The following is a 23,184-nucleotide window of genomic DNA, read 5'->3' as shown; positions in this document are numbered from 1 at the left end:
AAAAAAAAAAAAAAAAAAAAAAAAAAACTGAATGAACAAATTATTTGGTAAATAGCTCAGTATCCCAATAACCCTTTTTTTCCATACTTTGCCAAGGACCTGACACTGAGACTTGCCCTCCTAATCCTCCACAAGCCCATTCTTGTCACTCCTGGGGCCAGGGTAGGTCAGAGAGCCGAGTCAGGTAGCCAACAGACAGGGTGCCACTATGCCTGTCTCACCTTCGAGCCCCCTGCCAGCACCAGATGGCGGGTCTTGCAGACAAACATGCCCCCGTTCTCTACCAGTTTCTTGCAATGCAGGAAGGCGAAGCTGCGGAAGAGATGGCGAATCTCGCCCTCCCGGCCCTGGATGGGGAAGGACAGTCACTCTCGTGACTATGCCCCACCCCAACTCTTTCAGATGTGACAGACCGGCAGGAGCTTATACTCACTGAGTGGGGGCCATCAATGACCTTGACAATGTCTTTCACATGGATGTTGTTCTGTTCTGAGTCCAGGGCCACGGCAAAGCGGTTGTCCTTCTTCCGGGTCACAGCCTGGTGCCTGACAGTCACCACCTTCCCATACATGTTCAGCACCTACGGAGGGAGGGGAAAGGATACTGAGGGGATGAGAGTAGAAAGGGGTGATGTGGAGCTGGGCTTCCCTACAGTGGGATGATTATTCCTGTAGGAGACTGTCCCAAGCTCTGCAGGACGTCTAGACTCCCTGACTCTGGGGCAGGTAATGTCAGGAAACCACCCCCCAGGCACTGGGTCAACCGAAAATGTCCCCAGTCATTCCAAAACACCCTCTGGGAGGAGCCTCCATTCCAACTGAGTATCAGGGACCTGAGAGATGAGCAGAGGAATAGATGTTAACATAATAGCTAATGTCTGCCCATCACTCTGTGCCAGACCCATGCTAAATTCTTCACACAAGATTTCACTGAGGCCTCAAAATTTGCCTCTGAGATGGATGCTGTCACAATTCCCATTTTACAGAGGGGAACTCTCAGGCCCAGAGAGGGCAAGTTACTAGCCCAGGGTCATACAGCACAGAACAACGGAGCTGTGAACCCAGAGCCCAGGGCCCTAAGCATTTACGCTCTGTGGCTCCCACATGCAGTGAAGGGGAGGAAGGCACCAGCAGCACCCAGCCCTTGAGAAAGCACCGAACGCCTGGATACGTATCTGATATCACGGATTCAGTCACAACTAACGAAGTATATGCTGCTGCTATCTTCTTTTTACAGGGTGTGATACTGAGGCACAGAGAGGGTAAATGACACGCACTTGCCTGATATCACACAGCTGGCCATGGTGACAGAGCCAGGTCTGCAACCCTGAGCAGTCTGGGATCTTAGCCACCATGCGCGGCCACCTCCCAGGATGAGGAGCTGGAGGGAGAGGAAGCCCCTAGAGTAAGCCTGCCTCTGCGTGCAGCACACACACCTGGAAGGTCTCCCGCTCCAGTCGCACGATGACACCCACGGTCTGGGGGTCCAGCTGCACCAGCTCCCCCCATTCATGCTGGCCGCCGACATCCACACCTGATGCCGTCTCCGAGCAGAGCTGCAGGTCCCGTGGGAGCACCTTCAGCTGTGGGAGACGGGAAAGGGTGAAGCAGGGTCCATGTGGCTCGTCGGCCTCGGTCTCCTCCTGGCACATCCACCCCACTCCCAGCCCCCCACTAGCTACCTCATGCATGGTGAGGTCAGAGAAGAGGATGACGAAGTTCTCCTCCACCCGCACAATGAGGCCTGTGTCGCCCTCGAACCGGCCGGCAATCACCTTCACGTGGTCCCCCATCTTGAAGTACTTCCGAAGTTCCTGGGCCGGGAACTCCAGCATGTCCTAGGGATCGGGTGTGAGGACACCGAGCAAGTCAGGGCAAGTCACCACAACCCATCTGTCTCCCCATCTTCAGATTCCACTCACGGTCTCAGAAAGACCCTGGCCAAAACCCACTCCAGGCTCACACCCCCAACCACAGACTACGCCAGGCCACCTGGACCAACTTCAGCCTGTCCCGGAGACTCAGGATATCAGCCTGGACAACCCTTTACCCCGCACAGAGACAGCCTGTCCCCAAGGCATATGACACCAGACTAGACACCTCCTCAGACCCACCTGGAGACAGCCTCACCCCAGACACACCATGCTGGGCCTAGACAAGCCTCAGACACAACCACCCCTAAGCAAACTAAAACCAGTGACCTCAAGATTACTCCATGGTTTCGTCATGCCCTCAACCCACCACGTACATACGGGCAGCATGGTACCCACCTTGAGGTCCTCGTGCTTGGGCATTATCGTGATCTTGTTGCCATCCACGCTGAGGATCTTGCCCTGCAGGTTGATGAGCTCACCCTCACACACCTCCACGTTGTCCCCAGGTTGGAAGTTGTGTTCCCGCTCCTTCCCTGTGGGGGGAGGCACAGGGCTAACTTGAGGGCTGCTCACCATGGGCCGGCCCCTCCTTGGCCTGGGTTACTGACCAGGACCAAATACCTGTGCTTTCAGTCACCACCTCGAGGTCGATGCCCTCTGGCTGGTCCTCAAACTTCTCCAGCTCAGAGAGTGTGGGCTTCACACCCTCCGTGATCTGAGCCCCAAGAGACAAGAGGAAGAGAAGAAGTGGATGAAAGTCAGCGTCACAGCCCAGCTGAGAGGACTGGAGAGATGGTGAGATTAATCCCCTGGGGATACTCCTAACTTGAGGATCCAAGACAAGCCCAGATAACCCACTGCTCTGGGGCCTGGACTGCAGAAGGGAGAAAGCTTGGCCTCCCCGCTTCCCACCGCCATTAGCACGACCCCCTCTGGGACCCTCACCACAGCAGACATGGCAAAGCTCTTGAACAGAAAGCCCTTCCGGCTGTAACGGTTCCCCTCGAAGATGAGGAAGTCACCATCAGAGGCAACATCACCCCCCAGGGACCTGGGAGTTTGTGGGGGAGAGAACATTGGAAGTGGAGGTTAAGAGGAGAATCTTGCTGTACCTCAGTCTCCTCTGCTGGCAAAGGGGGAAAAGGACACAGGATGCCTGAGCCATCCCCTCCCAAAACACACACCCCCTGGCGAGAGTGACCTCTCACAAAGCCCGAAGGCCCCACCTCAACAGAAGGGCACACAGCACCCACCTTCTTGCACCCTGCTGCCCCCCGTCCCTGCTTTATTTTCCACTACAGCAAGTTTGACCCATCTTCCTAACTAGAATGGCAGCTCCAGAAGGGGGAGACTTAGCATCTTTTATTCACTATTTCCCCTATAATAGGGCCTGGCACACAGCAGGCACTCGGTGAGTACTAGCTAGACAAAGTATCAGACACTGCTAACAGTTAACACTCACGGACACATATGACCTCACTGACTCCTCCCCAAAGCCCATGACATCAGTAATATGAGCCTTGTTTCCAGGGAAATGAGAGAACGAGGCTCAGGGAGGGCACACCACATGGCCAACATGGCCGAGCCCTTGAGTCTGAGAGTCAAGATTCAAATGCAGGGGGGCGGGACTCCCAAGCCTGTGCTTAACTCTACTGGCCCTGCATGTGGGACATGGGGACCTCAGTTCCTGCCCATGCTTCTAGAGTGGGGAGGGAAAGCCTGCCCCGCTCTCAAAAACGGAGCGCTGGGGAGCAGGCTGAGCTCCTCCTGCCAACTGCTCAATCGTCTTCTCATTCACACGCTACATTTGGCAAGAGGCGAGACTGCTCAGCTGCGCATGCCTGGGCACTGCGTCAGACCGGCTACTGGGGGGCAGGGAAGGGTCACTCTGGTTTGTGCTCAGCAGGGGATGTCCAGACGGGTGGAGACCACTGGTGTAAATGAGTCCAATTCAGGCATGTGAAGTATTAATCTGGCCAGGCCTGGAGGTATTAGCCCAGGCTGGCAAATCAAAAGGCTCATTCTACAGTCCAGCCTTTAACAGAATGAAAAACTGGCTGCTCAGGATGTGTTTCCGGAACAGGACCAGAAGAAAAGTGTCACTGGCTCTTGTTTCTCCAACTCCTCCTCTCCTGCCCTCCCACTGGAGCCCCCAGCAGCCCTGGAACACTGGAAACCCTGGGCTGCTCCAATGCTCTATCCAGCAGGGAGGGCGAGGGAGACACCCGGAGTGGAAGGGGCTCTGTACCCACAACTGAGGTGTCCAGGCATCAGGAGATGAGGGTAAGAGATTTTTGTGTGTGTGTGTGGTACGCGGGCCTCTCAGGTAAGAGATTTTATAAAGCCTGATGTGTTGATAAATCTCATTTCAATATGTGATACCATTAATCACACTTACTAGGTGTCAAATGTTGTTCTGGGTACACACACATATTAAATCATTTGAGTCTCAATACAATCCTAGGAAGTGGGGGTTACTATTATAATCTTTGCAGCAGAGGAAACCAAGGCACAAGGATGTTAAATAACGTGGCTAAGGCTATACTGCCAAGCTAACCACTCACAAACTACGGATGGCTCTGGGAGCCCAGCCCTGTGGGGGAACCTGCAAAGGCATATCCTACACCACAGCTCTGGGCACCCGGCCTGGCCCAGCCCAAGGACACTCACCTGATCTTTTCTGCATCAAATAGCCTCTGTGGAGGCCGCTTAAACTTCTTCCTTTTGGCAAACCAGTCCTTCTGTGTAGGAAAAGGGGCATGAGTAGGAAGGGTGAGGGACGAGGGCTTGGCCACCAGCAGGGGTATCAAGCACCCCCTCTCCCCACTAGCAGCACATCCCCATGATACCAAGCTCATTCGGGCCTTGATGCGGTCGTAGTCGATGCGCGGGATCATCTTCAGGGAGATGGTGTTTTGGCTGGGCTCCACGTAATCCACCTGAGAAGGCCAGACAGGTGGTCAGCAGGGGCCAAGCCCTCCCCTCCTGACCCCGGACACAGAAAGGGAAAGGAGATGCCAGGAAGGGCAAGGGACAGAGGGTGATGGGGAAGAAATGAAACTGCTGACAAGTCCCCCAAATTCACTCTCTAGCCTGTCTTCCCTCCATTCCGAAACTGAGCATCCACTGCCATCTTGACATCTCCACCTGGATGTCTAGAAGGTCCCGCACACCCAGCATAACTGCAACTAACCTCCTGATTGCCCCAAACCCACTCCTCTCCCCATCCTGTCCCTCTCCATCCTTCCTTCTTCTCAGGCACACAACGTGGGAGGCTTTCTTCACTCCTTTTTTTCTCTTACACCCATATCCAACCTGGTAGCAAACCAGTCAGCTCTGCCTTCAAAAATTCTGACCTCTCCCCCCTCCTCTACTACTGCAGCCTCAGTCCTGTCCTACCATCACCTGCCACCTAGGCTGTGGCAGCAGTCTCCTCACTGGTCTCCCTGTTCCCGTGGCCCATCCAGTCTATTGCAGGGTTTCTCATCTGGGTAAGCCTTTGTTGTGGTGGCCATCCCGCGCCTTGACAGATGTTAGCAGCACCCCTGGCTTCTAGCCCCTAGATATCAGACTCAACTCCCTCCCCAGGTGAAACAACCAGAAATGTCTCCATTCATTGTGCAAGGTCCCCTGGGGGTACCCCTGCTTGAGAACCAGTGGTCTAGTCCCAATGCAGTCAGCAGCGTAATCCTATCAAAATCCAACCCACACTGTATCCCTTAGAACCCTCCCATCTGACTCCAGTAAAAGCCAAAGCTCTAGGATGAGTCACAGGCCCCGTTGCCTTCCTGAACTCATCTCCTGCCACTCTCACCCTCATTCACTCTGCTTCGGCCAGTGACGGTCCTAGCTCATGGGCTGACTTCTGCCACACCCCTTCCCTGAGAACTCCGCGTGGCCCACTCCCTCACCACCTTCAGATCTTTACTCAACACGCATAGAACATGCACAGAAGATGGTCATCCGTTTCCTGTGTTCTCGCAACAAAGTCCAAACTGCTTCACCTGATCCGTGTGGGGTTCTGCTCTCTACACTAGTCAGGGGGCTGGAAAGGACAAAGAGAAAGGAGGGGAGGACAGAACAGAGAGCCCTGGCCTCCTCGGCCACCCCATCCCAGCCCAGCCCCAGACACCTGAGCGATGTCATCCTTATAGATGCCCCGCTTGAGGCGGACCCAGGATTTTGGTTTCAGGTTGGCCACCTCCTTCACCACTTTGAGCACATCTGTCATCTCCTTGATGGGCACCATCTGCTGGTTCCAGTAGCCAAGCCGCAGGTTGCCCACGCCCTCGATGGCCTGCTTCACATGGGTCTGCTTGTAGGCCTCCACGTAGATGTAGCCCTTCACATGCTCTGGTGCCACTACCGACTTAATCTGCAGGGGCTGGAGGGCCGAGCCAGTGAAAAGAGACAGTGAGACACGACTGCTGGTACCAGTAATGACCGCCACCTCAGCAGTCTCTCTTCTAGGAATTTATCCCACAGAAACATGTTTGTGCAATGATCCCCACACAGGGACATTCACTGCAGAGCCATTTAGCATAGAAAACAAACAAGACTGGAAATTTTTAAATGCCCCCAAAGAGGGACTTGTTAAGTTATGGAATAACCATACAGACATAACTCGTTTTACTGCTCTTTGGCTTTATAGCACTTTGTAGCTATTGTGTTTTTTACAACTGAAAGTTTGTGACAGCCCTGCAGGGAGCAAGTCTATCGGTGCCATTTTCCCAACAGCAATTACTTTTTAGTTAAGGTATGTACATTGTTTTTTTTAGACATAATGCTATGACACACTTAATAGAATACAGTATAGTATAAACATAACTGTTGCATGCAGTGGGGAATAAAAAAATTCATGTGACTTGCTTTACTATGATATTCACTTTATTGTGAGGGTCTGGAACCAGTATCTCCAAGGTCTGCCTGTACCATGAAATACAATGTAGTACTTAAAAAAACAATGAGATGGATCTATATGTAGTGACACAGAAAGATATCCAACATATGTTCTGTGGAAAAAGCAACTAGAACCAAAGAGAGCTGGAGTGACTATACTAACAGCAGAGCAGACTTAAAGACAAAAATTGTTACCAGAGACAGAGGACATTTAATAATGATAAAAAGTTCAATCCATCAAGAAGATATAAGAATTATAAATATATATGAACCTAACAACAGAGCCTCAAAATATAGGCAGCAAAACCCAACAGTAATGAAGAGAGAAATTGGTAATTCACCAATAATAACTGGCGACTACAATACCCCACCTTCGACAATGGATAGAATTAGACAGAAGAGCAACAAGAAAACAGAACACTTGAGCAACTCTACAAACCAACAAGACCTAACAGACATCTATAGCTAGAACACTCTGTCAAACAGCAGCGGAATTCTCAGGGGCACACTGAACACTCTCCAGAATAAACCATATGTTAGGCCACAACACAAGTCTCAAATGTAAAAGGACTGAAATCATATCAAGTATAATATATTCTTTAACCACAAAGAATGAAGTCAGAAATCAAAGGAAATTTACAATGTTCACAAATATGCGGAACACACTTCTAAGTAACCAGTGAGTCAAATAAGAAATCGTAAGGGAAATTTTAAAATATTTTGAGATGATGAAAACAAAAACACAACATACTAAATTTATGGGATGCAGAGAAAGCCGTGCTTAGAGGTAAATTTACAGCTGTAAACACCAACTTAAAAAAAAATTTTTTTCAAATTAATAACCTAACCTTCCACCTTAAGAAACTAGAAGAGAAAGAGGAAATTAATCCCAAAGCAAGCAGAAGGAAGAAATAATAAAGATCAGAGTGGAAATAAGTAAAATAGAGGTTAGAAAAACAATAGAGAAGACCATCAAAACCAAAAGTTGGTTCTTTGAAAAGATCAACAAATTTGACAAACCTTTAGCCAGACTGACCAAGAAAAAAAAAGAAAAAAACTCAAATTACCAAAATTAGGAATGAAAGAAAGGACATTACTACCAACCAAACTTACAGAATTTTAAGGCATACTATGAATAACTGCATGACAATAAATTAGATAACCTAAAGGAAATGAATGTTTTGTAGAAAGACATAAATTACTACAACTGACTCAAAAAGAAATAGAAAATGTGAATAGACCTATGAGGTAAAAATATTGAATTAATAAGCAAAAAACATACACACACACACACACACACACACACACACACACTCTCTCACAGACACACACACACACCCAAAGCCCAGGATTAGACGGCTTCACTGGTGAAATCTACCAAACATCTAAAAAATTAATACCACTCCTTCACAAATTCTTCCGAAAAATAGAAGAGGGGGGAACATTCCCAATTAATCCTATGAATCCATTATTACCCTGATACCAAAACCAGACAAAGACATCATAAGAAAACTACAGACCAACATCCCTTATAAACATAGATGCAAAAATCTGTAATGAAATAGCAGAAGACCAAATCCAGCAACATGTTTTCATACAGTATGTGAATTATATTTCAATTTTTTAAAAAGCACCTAGTTTGTTTCCGTATTCATTGTGACAGTGAAAAATGGAAACAACCTTATGTTTACTGTCAGTGGAAAGATGACTATGGTATTGACAAAAGGCTCTCTGCAGAATGATACGTATATAATACCATTTTATTTTTTTTAAATACCTATTTTTCAATATGCAGAGAAGACAGTCTGGAAAGACACACAAACCAACAGTAAATACTTCTGAAAAATGGGACTTGGGTATGGAGAGATTTTGGCTTTCATGATATACATGTACCACTTCAGTCCCATCTCAAATGGGGTCACTAGAATCTTGCCCAGGGCATAGGGTAGAAGTTTGAGCACGTTCAAAATCATGATTTGCAAATCCTGCAACTGTCCACTTGGTCCCACTGACACACACCCACTGTTTTGGCAGGTAAAAGCTATGCACCCAGCCTAACACAAATCATATTCAGTGAGAAAGTTACCAACCAGCACGTCCTGGCTCCAAAACTAACAATTACGCCTATGATAATAATTACATTTACTGAACACAAGCTGCAGAACAAGTCCCGGCTAAGGATTGGACATATTCAAATATACTTAATCCTAACGATGCTGAGGGGCAAGCAAGGGGCGCAACGGGGGGAAGCGGCTTGACAGAGGTCACACAGTGAGGAAGCAGCAGGGGCAGGATTCAAAACCCAGGAGTCTAAAGAAAAATCTGTGCCCTTAATGCAGCATCTGCTGCCTTGCACACAGCCGGCATTACTTCATGCTTTGTGTGTTGTGTGTGAATGAGCCCTTAAGGGGCAGGGACCAGCCCTGGCATGGTCATGGCTGTATCCTCAGCATCTCCCAATGCCGGGACCAGCCCAGAGGAGAGGCTCAGTGGATTTTGATAACTGAGTGAAAGAGAGAAGGAAAGAATTCTCCTCCCCAAAGGCCTGTTCTGTGATGCACTTAGCCACACTGCCCTATGGTGGGACTCGCAACCAAACAGTAAGAGGGTGACAGCTGCCCACCAGGGTTGGTGAACAGGCAGAACTCGTTCTCAGGCAGAAAAGGCTCAGGGAGCTAGATGGCTGACTTCCAGAGGGGTGCAGAGGCTGGGGAATCCTGCCAGAAATGCAGAGAGAATGAAGACAGTACCTCTGTAAGGCATGAAGAACACTTTGATCCAGAAAGTGGTCATTTTCTAGCTGAAGCAGCTCACCTACCAGGCAGTGCTGCTCAGTGCAAGGGGTACCTGGTACCCCTGAACCTGTGCTGTCCCTCACTCTGGGCTTTACCTGTCTCTCACCCACAAGCTGCTTGCCTACCCGACTTACCGTGTCTGTGAACTGGTAGGCAATGAACTTGCGCATCAAAGAAATGGCTGTGGCCCGTTCCTCCCCAATCTGGAAGAAGAAAGGCAGACTTAAGAGAAATGACAAGATGGAGAACAGGACATAGAAAAGGGGGCAGGAGACAGCAGCAAGAAAGACAGAGTCGGGGGAGGGCAAGATAAGGGTAGGGGATTAAGAGGTACAAACTACTATGCATAAAATAAAATAAAGCTTTAAGGATATATTGTACAACACAGAGGACATAGCCAATATTTTCTAATAACTATAAATGGAGTATCTTTAAAATATTGTGAATCACTATGTTGTGCACCTGAAATTTACATAATATTGTAAGCCAATTACACCTCATGAAAAAAAGAAAGAAAGAATCATCAAGCAAAAAAGATAAAGTAAGACAGTGGGAATTCCCTGGTGGTCCAGTGGTTGGACTTGGCACTCTCACTGCCAGGGGCCTGGGTTCGATCCCTGGTTGAGGAACTAAGATCCTGCAAGCCACGTGGCATGGCCAAAAAAAAGATGAAGTAGGAGAGAGAGAGGAGCAAGAGAGGTGGAGAGATTACAGAGCAAGAGTAATGGACAGCAAGAAAAACAGAGAGGAGACACTGAGTGAGGGAGGGAGAGGGGAGGGGAGGAGGAGGGTGGGGGGAGAGAGAAGGATGTAGAGGCAGACAGAAGGAAGAGAGTGACAGATCAAGGAGACCCAGGAAAGACAGAAGGAGAGTTCCCCCCAACGAGGCCGCCCCTCCCATTCCCCTGCCTCCCCCAGGCCATGAGGCCAGATCACATACCTTACATTTGACAGTCCACAGATTGGGATCCCTGACAGGAGAGGAAAAGGAAGCCTTTTAGTGAAACTGCCTCCTCATCGTGAAACATACAAATCACCACACCCATCCCCCTTCCTCTCCCTCCACACCCTCTCCCTTCTCCATCCTTCCATCCATAAGCAGAGAGGAGAACAGTGCCAACCTGCCCTTCCCCTCTTTTCCCACCATCCACCACTCTGTCTGTGTGACACTGTGACCTGATTCATTTCAGGGAGTGAGCCGTGTGGGCACATCACCCCAGTAAAAATTCCCACCTCGGCCCTCCTGTCCCACCCCCTTACTTGACTCCCGGGAGCAGCTGCTGCTGGGTGATGTCATCCGAGAGCTCATCGGATCCTCCATACACCCTGGAGAGAGAAGGGCCGTCAGGAAGGAAGGGGTCTGTCAGACCCCTGACCCTTCTCGGAAAGGAACCACCTGCTCCCAGCCTCCCATCAGCCCAGCCCACACCCTTACGTCTCTCCCACAGATGACTTTGCGTATTTCTTCATGTAATACTCGCCCAGTTCTTCTTCTCGCTGGTCCCTGGGGTGTGAGGGGGAAAGTAAACAAGAATTGAAGGCTGAGGAGAGGAGGGTGGGCTGACCTGCCCCCAAACCTCCCTTTCCCCTCACTGCTTACCTCCAGAGGTTTTGTAGGCGGCGAGCCCCGGAACGGTCTTCATCCAAGACAACATTGTCGATATTGGAGGCTGCAAAAAAAAATGGGCAGACGGGGTGAGTAAGGGGAGATGAAGAGCAAGCAGGGGCCTGGAGAAAGCGGTGGGGGTTAAGGGGGTCAGAGGTGGGTCCTGGGGCGGCAGATGCCTCACTGAGGAAACCCCTAACCCTCACCTTCCTATTCTGGCCTACTCAGCATCCTGCTTCTCAGTGTCCTCCTTGGGGATGGGGCCCAGCAGTTGGGGACATCCAGCTGTTCCCCATCTCATCACCACTGCCTAAGCACATCCTGAACTCCGTCCCAGCCCCCCAACCCCTTCACCCTGCTACCGGCAATGCTCACACTCACACATACACGCACACATAAACACATACACGCTTTCCCAGGCCAGCAACTGCTGGAGACCTGGCCCCAGACCCCCTGCCTCTGGACCCTACGTGAGTCAGAGCCCCCGGGGCCGGGGAGGGGTCAGGGGTGAGGGAGGGTGCCACAGGCAGGAAGGAGGAGATGTCAGGATATGGGAGGAGGGTCGGGGAAGCACACTTTTCAGGTTCTTACCTTCAATCTCTTCTACTTGGAGGAGGAGGAGGTGGTGGTGGTGGTGGTGGTGGTGGTGGTGGTGGTGGTGGTGGTGGTGGGCGAGGGCAGACAAAGTATGAGCCAAATTATAGCAGCGAAATCAACCAATGGGTTGGGGGAAGGGGAAGGGAGGGACACAAGAAGGTTGAAAATCAAAAGTAAAGGCCAGGCACCAGGTGGTGGGGGGAGAAGCCGAAATGTATGAGGCGCACAGAACGGAAAATAACAGGGAAGGGGTGGCACTGGCCCAGGAAGTGGGGGGTATCTTGGGATAGAGCCTGTCCCACCCCCACAGCCCCCAGAAGGGTTCACTGGGGCCCTAGGAGCCCAGAGTCCTCTCCCCACAGCCCCCATCCCCCCAACTCATGGGCCTAAAAGGAAAAGGGTGCGGAGCTGGCCTCTCTGGCAACGACAGAAAGAAGCAAGGTGAGGAGGGTGTGGGTTGGGGTGGCTCCGGGCATGGGGGTGGAGGTGGGCTCTCAAGGCCCTCTCGGCCACACCCCCAGTGGTCTCCCAGAGGTGGGGCCCAGACACACCTTTCTCCAGGATGTCCTCTGCTCCATCCTCCCACTGGTCCTCATCCTCATACTCATCGTCCACATCTGGAACAGGAACGCCAGGTGATCAGGGGGGCATCCAGGGAAAAGATGACCTCATGACAACAGCTCCCAGGAAACATCTCCTCTGGGCAACAGGCACTACAAATCCCCACCTCACATGTCAGGACACTGAGGCTCGGACAGGTGAGGCTCTCACCCAAAGCCTCAGAACTGCCTCAAGCAGCAGGGTCAGGTCTAATGTGCAGATCCGCCTGACTCTAGAAGTCATCCCTCCCCCTACCACCCACAGATCCATTTTAAAAATAAGATAAAAATAAGCAAGCAGAAAAGGTCCCTCCCAACTATCAAGGGAAGTGAAAATTGGTATATAGTTTTTTTTTATTTGTTTGGTTTTTTAAAGATAGGGTTTGTGGTTTGTTGGTGTTATTATTATTCGCTTACATTTGTAACAGCCAACCCTTATTGAGAGCGCACTGTGTGCCCTGCCCTCCTCTGAGTACTTCCCAAATTCCTCATTAAATCATCCTGGCAACCCTAAGGGAGGTACCACCACTGTTCTAATTTTACAGTAAGGGCTCTGAGAACCAGAGAGGTCACCTAACTTGCCTAAAGACTCTCAGCTGGCTCCAGGGTCCATGCGCTTAACCTCTCCACTACATAACATATACTCTTGTATGCATTGAATATTACACTAAAAACTGAAACAACACACAACGAAAAAAATCCAAAGTGTACAGAGGATGTAAGTGTACAGTGAGTCTCCCTCCCATTTCTAACCCCTTTCAGTCCCCTTTCTCAGATGCAACTGTGTGACCAGTGTCTAGTCTAGAGGTAATCTGACCTTATATAAGAAATGCATATAAATCCCCCACCACTATTTTCCCTTCACACACTTTTTTTTCCTATAAACTTATTTATTATTTATTTATAGGTGCATTAGGTATTTGTTGCTGCACGCGGGCTATGGCGAGCGGGGGCTACTCTTCACTGTGGTCGCGTGCTTCTCACTGTGGTGGCTTCTCTTGTTGCGGAGCACGGGCTCTAGGCACACAGGCTTCAGGAGTTGTGGCACGCAGGCTCGGTAGTTGTGGCTCGCGGGCTCTAGAGCGCAGGCTCAGTAGTTGTGGCGCGTGGGCTTAGTTGCTCCACAGCATGTGGGATCTTCCCGGACCGGGGCTCAAACCCGTGTCCCCTGCATTGGCAGGTGGATTCTTAACCACTGTGCCACCAAGGAAGTCCCTTTCCACACAACTTTTTAACACACTGTTCTGTCCCACCCACTTTTTTAAAGCAATACTAGTAGCTTGGAGCTCTTCCATAGCTGCACACGCCTCATTATCTGTCCTATAGTTCATTATACCAGGCCCTTATCATCAATGGACATTTAGGTCACCAAACATTTGCAACTGCAAACAGGATCGCAGCAAGTGTCTTTGTTCTTGTATCCTTATGCACCTGTGGGGTGAACTCCTAAAAGGGAATTGCTGGATCTAGGGTCCTGATGTGGTAGATGTTAATGGGCACCGCCACAGGCAGTGCTGAATGTCACTCCCACCACCACCAAGTGGGTGTCCCTAGTGGCCCACATCTTTGTCACACGGCATGTTATCCGTTCTCTTGATCTGAGCCCATCTGCTGTCTAAGACTTTCTCTCTAAGCAAGGACTCCCTCCCTCTCAGCCTTTCAGAAAAGGGCCAAAGCTCTCTGAGAACCAGGAACACCTAGAGCATCTCCTGCCCCTCTGTTCCCTGGTTTCCTCTCAGGTAAGAAGGTCCCAAGAAAATGAGGGGTGGTGTTTTAAGTCGCTCCTCTTTACCTGCATGTGGGAAACAAGCATTCTCATGTATGGATGGTGGGAGTATCAAGTAGTAACATTTTCAGGAGCTGATATTTGGCCAAAGATAACAAAAAGCTTTAAAAACATATGCATCGGGCTCCCCTGGTGGTGCAGTGGTTGTGAGTCCGCCTGCCGATGCAGGGCACATGGGTTCATGCTCCGGTCCAGGAGGATCCCACATGCCGCGGAGTGGCTGGGCCCGTGAGCCATGGCCACTGAGCCTGCGCATCCGGACCCCGTGCTCCACAAAGGGAGAGGCCATAACAGTGAGAGGCCCACGTACCGCAAAAAAACAAAAACAAAAACAAAAAAACCTATGCATCCCCTTTATCCAGCAATTTGACTTATAGGGATTTACCATGTAAAAAATCTGCCATGTCTGTGTTAGAAGAAAAAACTACATCTTCATTTTCACTAATCTCTAAGTGAAATTTAGTATTTACATCAATTATGCGCAATGGCAACAAACCACAGTAGTGTTAGCCATGAAATCTGATATTTTCATAGCACAGTACAGCTATAAATATCTCAAAATATTACTCACAATCAGTGTTATTTCAAAATTAGATTCTTAACAGACCCTCCACTAAATCTTGTTATTTCAATGTGCTAAAAAAGAAGCAAATACATCACAATGTTCTCTTAATATTTAGATACCGTATTTCAATATAATTGTTTTCTTTGGAATCCTGTGTATTTTTTTAAATGCATTTCAGAACATGATTCTGAGAAGGGTCAGGGAATCACACTTCCATAGGTTTCACCAGACTCCAAAAGGGGTCACGGTACAAAAAAAGATTAAGAATGCCTGATCTAGGTAATAACTTGCATATGTGAGTCTAAATGTTATATGAAGATGCTCAAGGCAGTGCTGCTTATACTACTGAAAACTACAAACAACATCAATGTCCCACAAGAGACTGGTTCAATAAAGCACATCACAGAATGGAACAATGTGCAACCATTGGAAAAAACAGATATTTCAACAGTGATGATGATCATGATAAGAGCAGCTAAAATTTACAGAGTACTTGCCAAATGTTCAGAAAACTTTCCTTACAAAAATTAACTCATTTAACCTAAACTGTCTATGTTATATCTACCTCCACAAGCATTGAACAGAAAAGCAGTTACAGAACAGCAGAGACATTGTGGGTCTATGTAACATAAATAATAACCCTGTTTTCTGAGGGCCTACTGCAGGCTGGGCATTATACTTTGGGCTGCCATCAGCTTGACGTGCTTTACATGCATAGTCCCCCAAATCCCCAAAATATCCCTGCTGAAGTAGGCAGAACTGCCTGTCCCCCTGTACAAGGGGGAAAAGAGGCTCAGACAGACAGGCAGCAACTTGCCCAGGGCCACGTGGAGAAAAGAGCAGAGCAAGGCCAGAAGGGACCTGCATCTGTCAGCCGCCACTACCCTGTCCAGCTGCCTACTTCTAGGTCATCTGAGCTTTTCACAATTAGTATTTTTTTTTTTTTTTTTTTTTTACGATTAGTAGTTTTTTAAAGGAGGATAATGGCACTGTAACTGGGTTTTAAAAGGATCTATCTTATAGGAATACATATGTAATATTTTGGGGTTAAATTATGTATTTGGGATTGGCTTCAACATCATCCAGTGGTGGGTGGGAGTGAGGAGGAATAAGCAAAACAGGTGCAGCACTGAGCTGTTCACTACTGATGATAGGTGATGGCACACGGGGGCTCTGTAAACTACCCTACGATTGTGTGTTTGACATTTACCAAAAGAAAATGTTTAAAAAGTACACTTGAGAAATAGAACTGAAGGTGAAGTCCAGCCTCTGCTCAGCACTCGCCAGCCCTGTCACATACCAGCCTCATCCAGAATGAAGCCGCCGTGGCGGGGTTTCTTGGGGGGCCGGTCATCATCCTCCTCCTCCTCTTCCTCATCATATTCCTCCTCCTCTTCCTCCTCCTCTTCTTCCTCAGGCTCTTCCTCCTTCTCACTACCTGCTGCACTCCGCCGCTCCTCCTCTACCTGCAGGGTCAGGTAGGGTTGGGGCACCAGTGTACTGAAACCCCCAAATCCAGACACCATGCTCTCCACCCCTAAATCTGACCTCAGCTCTGCCTGGACGATCACAGCCCCCTCTGCTCTGCATACATGCCCTTCCACCCCGGCCAGGCCTCCCTGGTAGCCATTCGATCTCAGTGACAGCACCGCCATCCACCCAACCAATATCTGGGAGCTGACCCCTCCCGCAACTAGATCTCCTTGCTAGTCTCCACCGAGCCTTTAAATGTTATCATTCCACTAGGTTTGGTCCTTGGCTCTTGCTAGTCTCCACCGAGCCTTTAAATGTTATCATTCATTAGGTTTGGTCCTTGGCTCTTGTCTCTCTCCATGCTACAACTCCCCCGGGCCATCTCATCCACTCCCTTGGCTGTGGTGGACATCTCTGTGACAACGACTCCCACATCTGTTTCCAGTCCACACTGCTGCCAAGGCCACTGACCGCCTCTCACAGCTATTCTATGGACATTCTTTGATCCTTACCTATAAGACCTCTCACACCACCGACCACTCTCTACGCAGGGAAAGGCTCTTCTCTTGGCGTCTACCACATCGCACTCTCCTGGCTTTTCTCCAACCTCTCCGCCTGCTCCTCTGCAGGCTCCCTTTACTGTGCTCACCTCTCAAATACTGGCTTCAATCACCAGGGCTCAACCAAGGGCCCACTTTCCTTCTCCCTCCATGTACTCTCTTCCTGGCCATTTTACCTTCCACGATCTCACTTACTGTCTCTGTAGATGACATCCCATCTGTCTCCAGTCCCCTACTTTTTTCCAGAACTAGAGACCCTCCTGTGCCAGCAGCCTCCTGGATACCTTCCTCAGATGTCCTCTGAGCCCTTCACAACCACCACACCCCAAACTGGCCTCTGGGTCTTCCCCTAGACCTGTGCTTGCCTCCTCTAGCTCCCATCAGGCACCAAATTCTTGACCTTTCTGCTTTTTGAGCATCGTCTCTTCAATCCGTCCCTTCTTCCCCATCTGCACAGCCCCTAGCCTAGGCTAGAACATTGCCCTCTAAATCTGAATCCTTGCCCCAGCTTCCTTTCTTGTCTCTTGGCCTCCAATCCCTCTTTTTCATACAAACCACAAAAGGAAATGATCCACACAAAACAGTGTTCCCCAAACTTCAACCTTTCCCTCATTAACTTCATGACTTTTTGCCATGTCCACATCGGTACAACCCATTTATCTAATATTTTCTTTAAATTCACTAAAATTTTTACTTCTGAGGCAAGCTTTTTTGTTTTGAAATGTTTCAGAAGTTAAAACTCTTTAAAGGTTAGCTAGTTATAAACAGAAAGTAACCATAAAGATAAAAGCAAAACAATGAAAACAATGTTACTAAGTCCCAACATGATACTGTTGCCTGCTGCAGGCTAAGTCTAAGGCCTGTTCTCCCTGCCAAACACAGAGACTAGCAAATTTCAGAAAGGTGTTCAAGACACAGTAGCACTAAAGTGAAACTTTCTCCATGACCCAATTAAAAGACAGGGTGTGCAACTAAAAAGAAAATAACTTTCTCACTAAATGAGTCAATGTGGCTTCAGGTCTTATTCTTATTCCACCTAAAAGCACTTCTCATTACTCCCCACCTGGAAAACATCCTACAGTCTTGGGAAACTATGACCTAAAACACGAATCTGGGGGACTTCCTTGGTGGTCCAGTGGTTAAGACTCCACACTTCTGCAGGGGGAACGGGTTCAATCCCTGGTCAGGGAACTAAGATCCCACATGCCACACCATGCGGCCAAAAACCAAAAACAAACAAAACAAAACAAAAAAAAACGAATCTCATCATTTGGTGCCCTGCTTAAAACACAGCCACGGCTCCCCACTGCCCTAAGGTAAAGAACCAGCTCCCTAGCAGCCTGGTCTGGGAGTGCACACTGTGCCCTCTGCCTCTCCCTCTCATCCCGCCTCGCTGGGCTCCCCCTCCTAAATGCTAGGTTTGAGCCACAATGAACCACTTGCAGCATGCTCTCATAGCACTGTCCATCATCCATGCCGGTCCTCAGCATAAAAAACCTTTCTCTTCTGCCTCCTGTTCATACTTCAATCAAAATACCCTCTCCTTTTTATTATTTCTCATAACTGACATACAATTAAATATATTCTTTTGCATAAAAAATCAAAATCCATTGTATGCCAAAGATAACTCCTAGACATTAATTATAGAGAATCCACTTTGAAACAACATACATAGTTACTCATAAATCTTCTGTAGTTGAAAGCTTTTAGCTATGAAATTCTTCCCCCTTCATATGAGGACTTTATGTTCCATAATAAAGGAAAATTGTTCCTACTTTGGGACAATTTGCCTTCTTTATTTAAGTGATACTAGTTAGTCCTCTGGCTGCCTAGAAATTTTAAAAACAACTGATAACTACATCTACTGCCTGCAAGAGAATAAAGGAAAAGGAGCATATGAGGCAATCTCATACATTATTGATAAACACATACAAAGACAATGTTGGTACAAAGCTATTTCTCCATATAGCAACTCTGAATGTTATTAATAAATACATATATGTATCAAACATTAATAAAAGAATAAAATTATCAAAAACAAAAAACAAAAAAATCCTCTCTTCCAGGAAGTGATGCCTGCCCTCTCCCCACCAGGGAAACGTCAGGCACATTCTCTGGGCTCACAACTCTCTGGGCTTCCTCCATCACAGCCCTGACCACCTAGAGCTAGCTCCCTAAGTGAAAGGCCCATGCTAGCTCAGGCATTGCTGGGTCCCTAACACACCACCCAGCCTGGGGCTGGGAACAGAAAATGACTTTAAAAAAGTAAAGCTGACCCTTGAATAACATGGGGGTTAGGGGCTTCAACCCTCTGTGTAGTCAAAAATCCACACATAACTTATGGCCAGTCCTCCGGGTACAAGGTTCCTCCGTATCCACGGTTCTGCATCTCAGGATTCAACCAATCTTGGATCATGCAGTACAATTTACTATTGAACAAAAATCCACATATAAGTGGATCCAAGCAGTTCAAATCTGTCGTGTTCAAGGGTCAATTCTATTTGCTTAATACAGAATCCTAAGTAGCCCACAATGTCCCTTACTTTAACAACTCAAACTACAAAAGGACCACAGCCTGACTTCTAGGACCCCTGTCATCATCCCCCTGGCTCAGTCCCAGCAGTCTTCTTTCCAAACCTGGCTCCGCATCCTCTGAGGAGATAGCTCTCACTACTATCTCTATGTTACCTCAGGGCTTGAACATGCTCTTACACAGTCCATCCTCAGCATCCCCTGGAGTAACCATCTGCTTATAAAACTACCTCCACCTCAAGACAGAGAGCTCATGAGGGTCTCATTACCATGAGGCTTTAACCACAAGCAAAGTGTCTTGAAGCCATGAGTCAGAGACCAAGGACTCAGTGAGACAGCTTCAAGTAAAGGCCCTTCGTGTCATCTTCCCTCTTGTCCCATTCCCACCATGGCAAGCTGAGGACTCCCCAAAGGACACAACAAGGATTGACAATCAAATGTCCGCAGAGGGCAAATAGGAAATGTAAATAAGTAGGGCAGCTCAAGGGAAACCTATGGCACTCTTCACCTACCTGATGTTTTCCAGAACACAGGTTTATGAAATCTTTCCTTTTCTTAAATCTGCATGATGACAAATGGCAATTAATATATCCCGGGAACTGGAGAAAATTCCTAACTTTAAAGAGGGGGTGCCACTTCTTGAGAAAAGAGCCGCTGTGGGTGTCACTCAGATTGCTGGCTCCTCCCATTGTCCCAAAAAAGCAAGAGAGCTTGATTTTTACATGAAATTTCTACAAGTGCTGGCAACTAACTTAAGCAATAAGTTAACGTTTCTATAATCATACTGCCATCTCTTTTTCTGTAATTGTTGCCTACTAAGTGTAAACTCTGTGAAGGCAGAAATTGGCCTTGCTCCACTCTCTCCAACGCCTAAGAAGTGTCTGGAACGTAGCAACAGATGCTCAAACATTTACCTGTTCAACAAATGAGTAAATGAGAAATAAATAAAACAGGCTAATAGCTAATAAAATTTGAAATCAGCCATGTCCCTGGAAATGTTTATTTGGTTCCTAAAACAGTGACATTCAACAGACCCCTTTGGGTTGAAGCTAAAGTGATCCTTTCAAAATATTAGATCGCATGCTTCCTTTGCTCAAAACCTTCTCATGGCTTCATCTCACTCAGTTAAGGACAAATTCCTCACCACAGCCTTTAAGATTCGACAAGATCTGGCTCCTGTTACTTCTATGTTGCACTCACTGTGATCCAGCCAAACTGAACTTCTTGTCACTTTCTGACCACCACAGACATGCTCCCAACTTTGCACTTGCAGTTCCCCATTACTGGAACACCCTTCTTCCACATGACATGACTCACTCACTCACCTCACAAATCTTTTTCCAAATGTCACCCTCCCAGACTCACCATGATCACCCTACTCAAAGTGCAACCAGCACTCCCTATTCGCCTTCTCTACTCCTCTCCAGAGTGCCTTCTAGCTAACTAAATGATTTACTTCTCAGTTTTGTTTGTTTACCTTCACCAGAGCAAAGAAAGATTCTAAAAATCTGTTTTGTTTACTGGCGTAGCCCAAGGATAAAGAAGTGCGTCTAGCATGTAGTAGACGCTAGAAGTATATTTCTGGAATGACTGAGCACACCAAAATATAAAAACTAATAGTGAGTTCTTACTATATGCCAAGTCCTTCAAACACATCACTTGTTATCTCACTGGACATGGAACATCCCGGGTCTCCAGCACCTGAGCCTCTGCTTGACTTGGGCTTGCCTACTTCCCTATCTCTCGCGACAACCTGGAAGCTCCCAGAGGCCAGAGCTCCTTCTGATCCCCGCTAAGCTCCCACATGGGCCATTCGGCCCTGGTCCTGTCCCCAGGCGCAATGCCTCCCCCAGCGTCCCAGCCACAGACCTCGGCCTCCTCGCCGTCACTGCTGCGCTCGCTGTCCTCCTCCTCGGAGAAATTGCTGTCTTCGCTGTCCGACATCTTCTGCTCGCAGGAAAAGACGGCGGCCTCAGCGCTTCCCCCAGTTCCGAGCCCCACCCCGAGCCTCAGTTTCCCCTCGGGTTCCCGGGGAGAAGAAAAACCCCTCAGCGCACTTCCGGCAGCCTCGTTCCGGCAACCGTGATCCCGAAATGGGACCACCCCCGGACACACGCCACCCCCTATACCTCCCGAGTCCCCTAATCCGGTCTCTACACCTCCTTGGCCCCCGGCGACTCCCGGGCCTGCCACCACGGCCTCCTACCCAACCACTCACCTTTCAGGTGCCACCTCCGCCTTCGGCACCAGCTGCTGTTCACACGACGCCTGGCTGAGACTGACGTGCTCTCCCGCGAGAACCTACCACTTGCCCCCCCCCCTAACGCGAGATTTCTGGGACTCATCCCCGGTGACGCACTTCCAGGACGCCATCTTGAGAGTGGCAGAGTGGTCTTAAAGTAGAGCGTGGAGCTGACATCTTGGGATGGTCAAATCGGAGTGTTATAACACCCTGGGATCGGCCTTTTCTAGCCAGAAATAAGTGCTTGCTTGAATTTAGTCCAGATCACTAACGTGGTGTGCCAAGCCGTGAGGAAGCAAAGGATTAGCAAATAATAACAAATTTGCAAATAAATCAGACTTTATCTCACAGCCTCTGAAACATTCCTAGGAGGTAGATACCCCTACTTCGCAGACAAGGTAACCGAAGCTCAAAAATAAACTATGTAACTACGAAGTGACAAACCTAAGACTCCTCCCCAAGTTAGGTAAGCCCAAAGCCCTTGTTTTCCTTAGCAATCTCCCTAAATTGACTGAAATGTGAATTTACATAGTAGTAATTATTTGTCAGAGAGATGGCAAAGACAACCAAGTATGATGAGGTAGAGATATGAAAAATTAACCTGATGGAGGAAAAAATAATCGAAGCTTTTAGAACACATTGCTAAAATTTCCCACATAAGCATTGAGACATCCGGATTCAATTTACAGAAATTTAATATACATCTAGTTAGTTAAAAGGGAATGAGTTGCTATTGGACTGGCAGCAGGTTCATAAGACATGTAGTCCATGGAGTGAGTATACATCACAGGTGCATCTCTGCATAAGCATATAGTCTCCCCTCCAACCCCAAAATGAACCCAAGACAGATTGGGGAGGGGCTGCACACAAAATAGAAATGTTTCCCCGGGAATTCCCTGGCCTTCCAATGGTTAAGACTCTGCAGGGGGCATGGGTTCCATCCTTGGCTGGGGAACTAAGATCCCACATGCCACAGGGTGAGGCCAAAAAAAAAAAAAGTTTCCCTTTCTATAAGCTTAGTTCTTTTAAACAGCAGTTCTTTAAAATAGGAGTCCACGTAAAAATGCCTATTGACACTTCTGCAGGAAGACATTTACTCCAGGAAGGAGCAGGAACTGTCATTTTCTCCCTGTGGAAAGCTCTTCTTTGGTGTATCAGTGGTTCTCAACTCTCAACCTGGCAGCACATCAGAATAGTTGAGAAGATAAGAGAGAGATGTATAATAGCCCCAAACTGGAAACAACCCAATGTCCATCATGAGGACAATGGATAAACAAGTTGCAGTACATACATGCAATGGAATAATCACAAGCTATTGATACACATATGAATGAATCTGAAAAACATTAGCTGAGTGAAAGAAGCGAGACACCAGGATATGTACAGTATTATTCCATTCGTATGAAATTCTAGAGCAGGCGAAATTAATCTATACAAACAGAAAGCAGATTAGTGGGTGTCTAGGACTAGAGATGGAGACTGATTGGGAAGAGGCATAAAGGAATGTTTTGGGGTGATGGAAATGTGGTGGTATATATCCATTCCTCAGAACTCATTGAAATGTACACTTAAAATGTATGTAGGGGCTTCCCTGGTGGCGCAGTGCTTAAGAATCCACCTGCCAGGGCTTCCCTGGTGGCGCAGTGGTTGAGAATCC

General features: G+C 48.2%; 1 protein-coding gene across 3 annotated transcripts in view; it reads right to left on the bottom strand.

Annotated features, from left to right (window-relative positions):
• SUPT5H (SPT5 homolog, DSIF elongation factor subunit) overlaps positions 1-21,591 on the bottom strand; it is a 27,374-nt gene extending 5,783 nt beyond the window's left edge. The window contains exons 1-20 of one of the 3 annotated variants that reach the window (XM_007451783.1): positions 21,504-21,591; positions 21,155-21,235; positions 16,021-16,186; positions 12,322-12,387; positions 11,765-11,776; positions 11,168-11,237; positions 11,003-11,071; positions 10,828-10,893; positions 10,508-10,538; positions 9,702-9,770; positions 6,006-6,257; positions 4,723-4,812; positions 4,544-4,614; positions 2,819-2,924; positions 2,495-2,588; positions 2,270-2,406; positions 1,682-1,837; positions 1,436-1,582; positions 434-580; positions 222-347 (exon numbers count right to left, since the gene is read on the bottom strand). In XM_007451783.1, coding sequence (XP_007451845.1) covers positions 222-347; positions 434-580; positions 1,436-1,582; positions 1,682-1,837; positions 2,270-2,406; positions 2,495-2,588; positions 2,819-2,924; positions 4,544-4,614; positions 4,723-4,812; positions 6,006-6,257; positions 9,702-9,770; positions 10,508-10,538; positions 10,828-10,893; positions 11,003-11,071; positions 11,168-11,237; positions 11,765-11,776; positions 12,322-12,387; positions 16,021-16,186; positions 21,155-21,229 — 1,950 coding nt within the window. In that variant the 5' untranslated portion in view covers positions 21,230-21,235; positions 21,504-21,591. Of the gene's footprint in view, positions 1-221; positions 348-433; positions 581-1,435; positions 1,583-1,681; positions 1,838-2,269; positions 2,407-2,494; positions 2,589-2,818; positions 2,925-4,543; positions 4,615-4,722; positions 4,813-6,005; positions 6,258-9,701; positions 9,771-10,507; positions 10,539-10,827; positions 10,894-11,002; positions 11,072-11,167; positions 11,238-11,764; positions 11,777-12,321; positions 12,388-16,020; positions 16,187-21,154; positions 21,479-21,503 lie in introns of those variants that run through there. The other 2 variants (XM_007451784.1, XM_007451785.1) reach the window with 2 other exon arrangements.
• Between the last annotated feature and the right edge of the window lie 1,593 nt (positions 21,592-23,184).

The sequence above is a fragment of the Lipotes vexillifer genome, unplaced genomic scaffold, assembly GCF_000442215.2.
Source record: "Lipotes vexillifer unplaced genomic scaffold, Lipotes_vexillifer_v1.1 scaffold3427, whole genome shotgun sequence".
Lineage (NCBI taxonomy): Eukaryota > Metazoa > Chordata > Mammalia > Artiodactyla > Lipotidae > Lipotes > Lipotes vexillifer.
The sequence above is the reverse complement of the archived record's forward strand: the minus strand, read 5'-3'. Positions and strand labels throughout refer to the sequence as shown.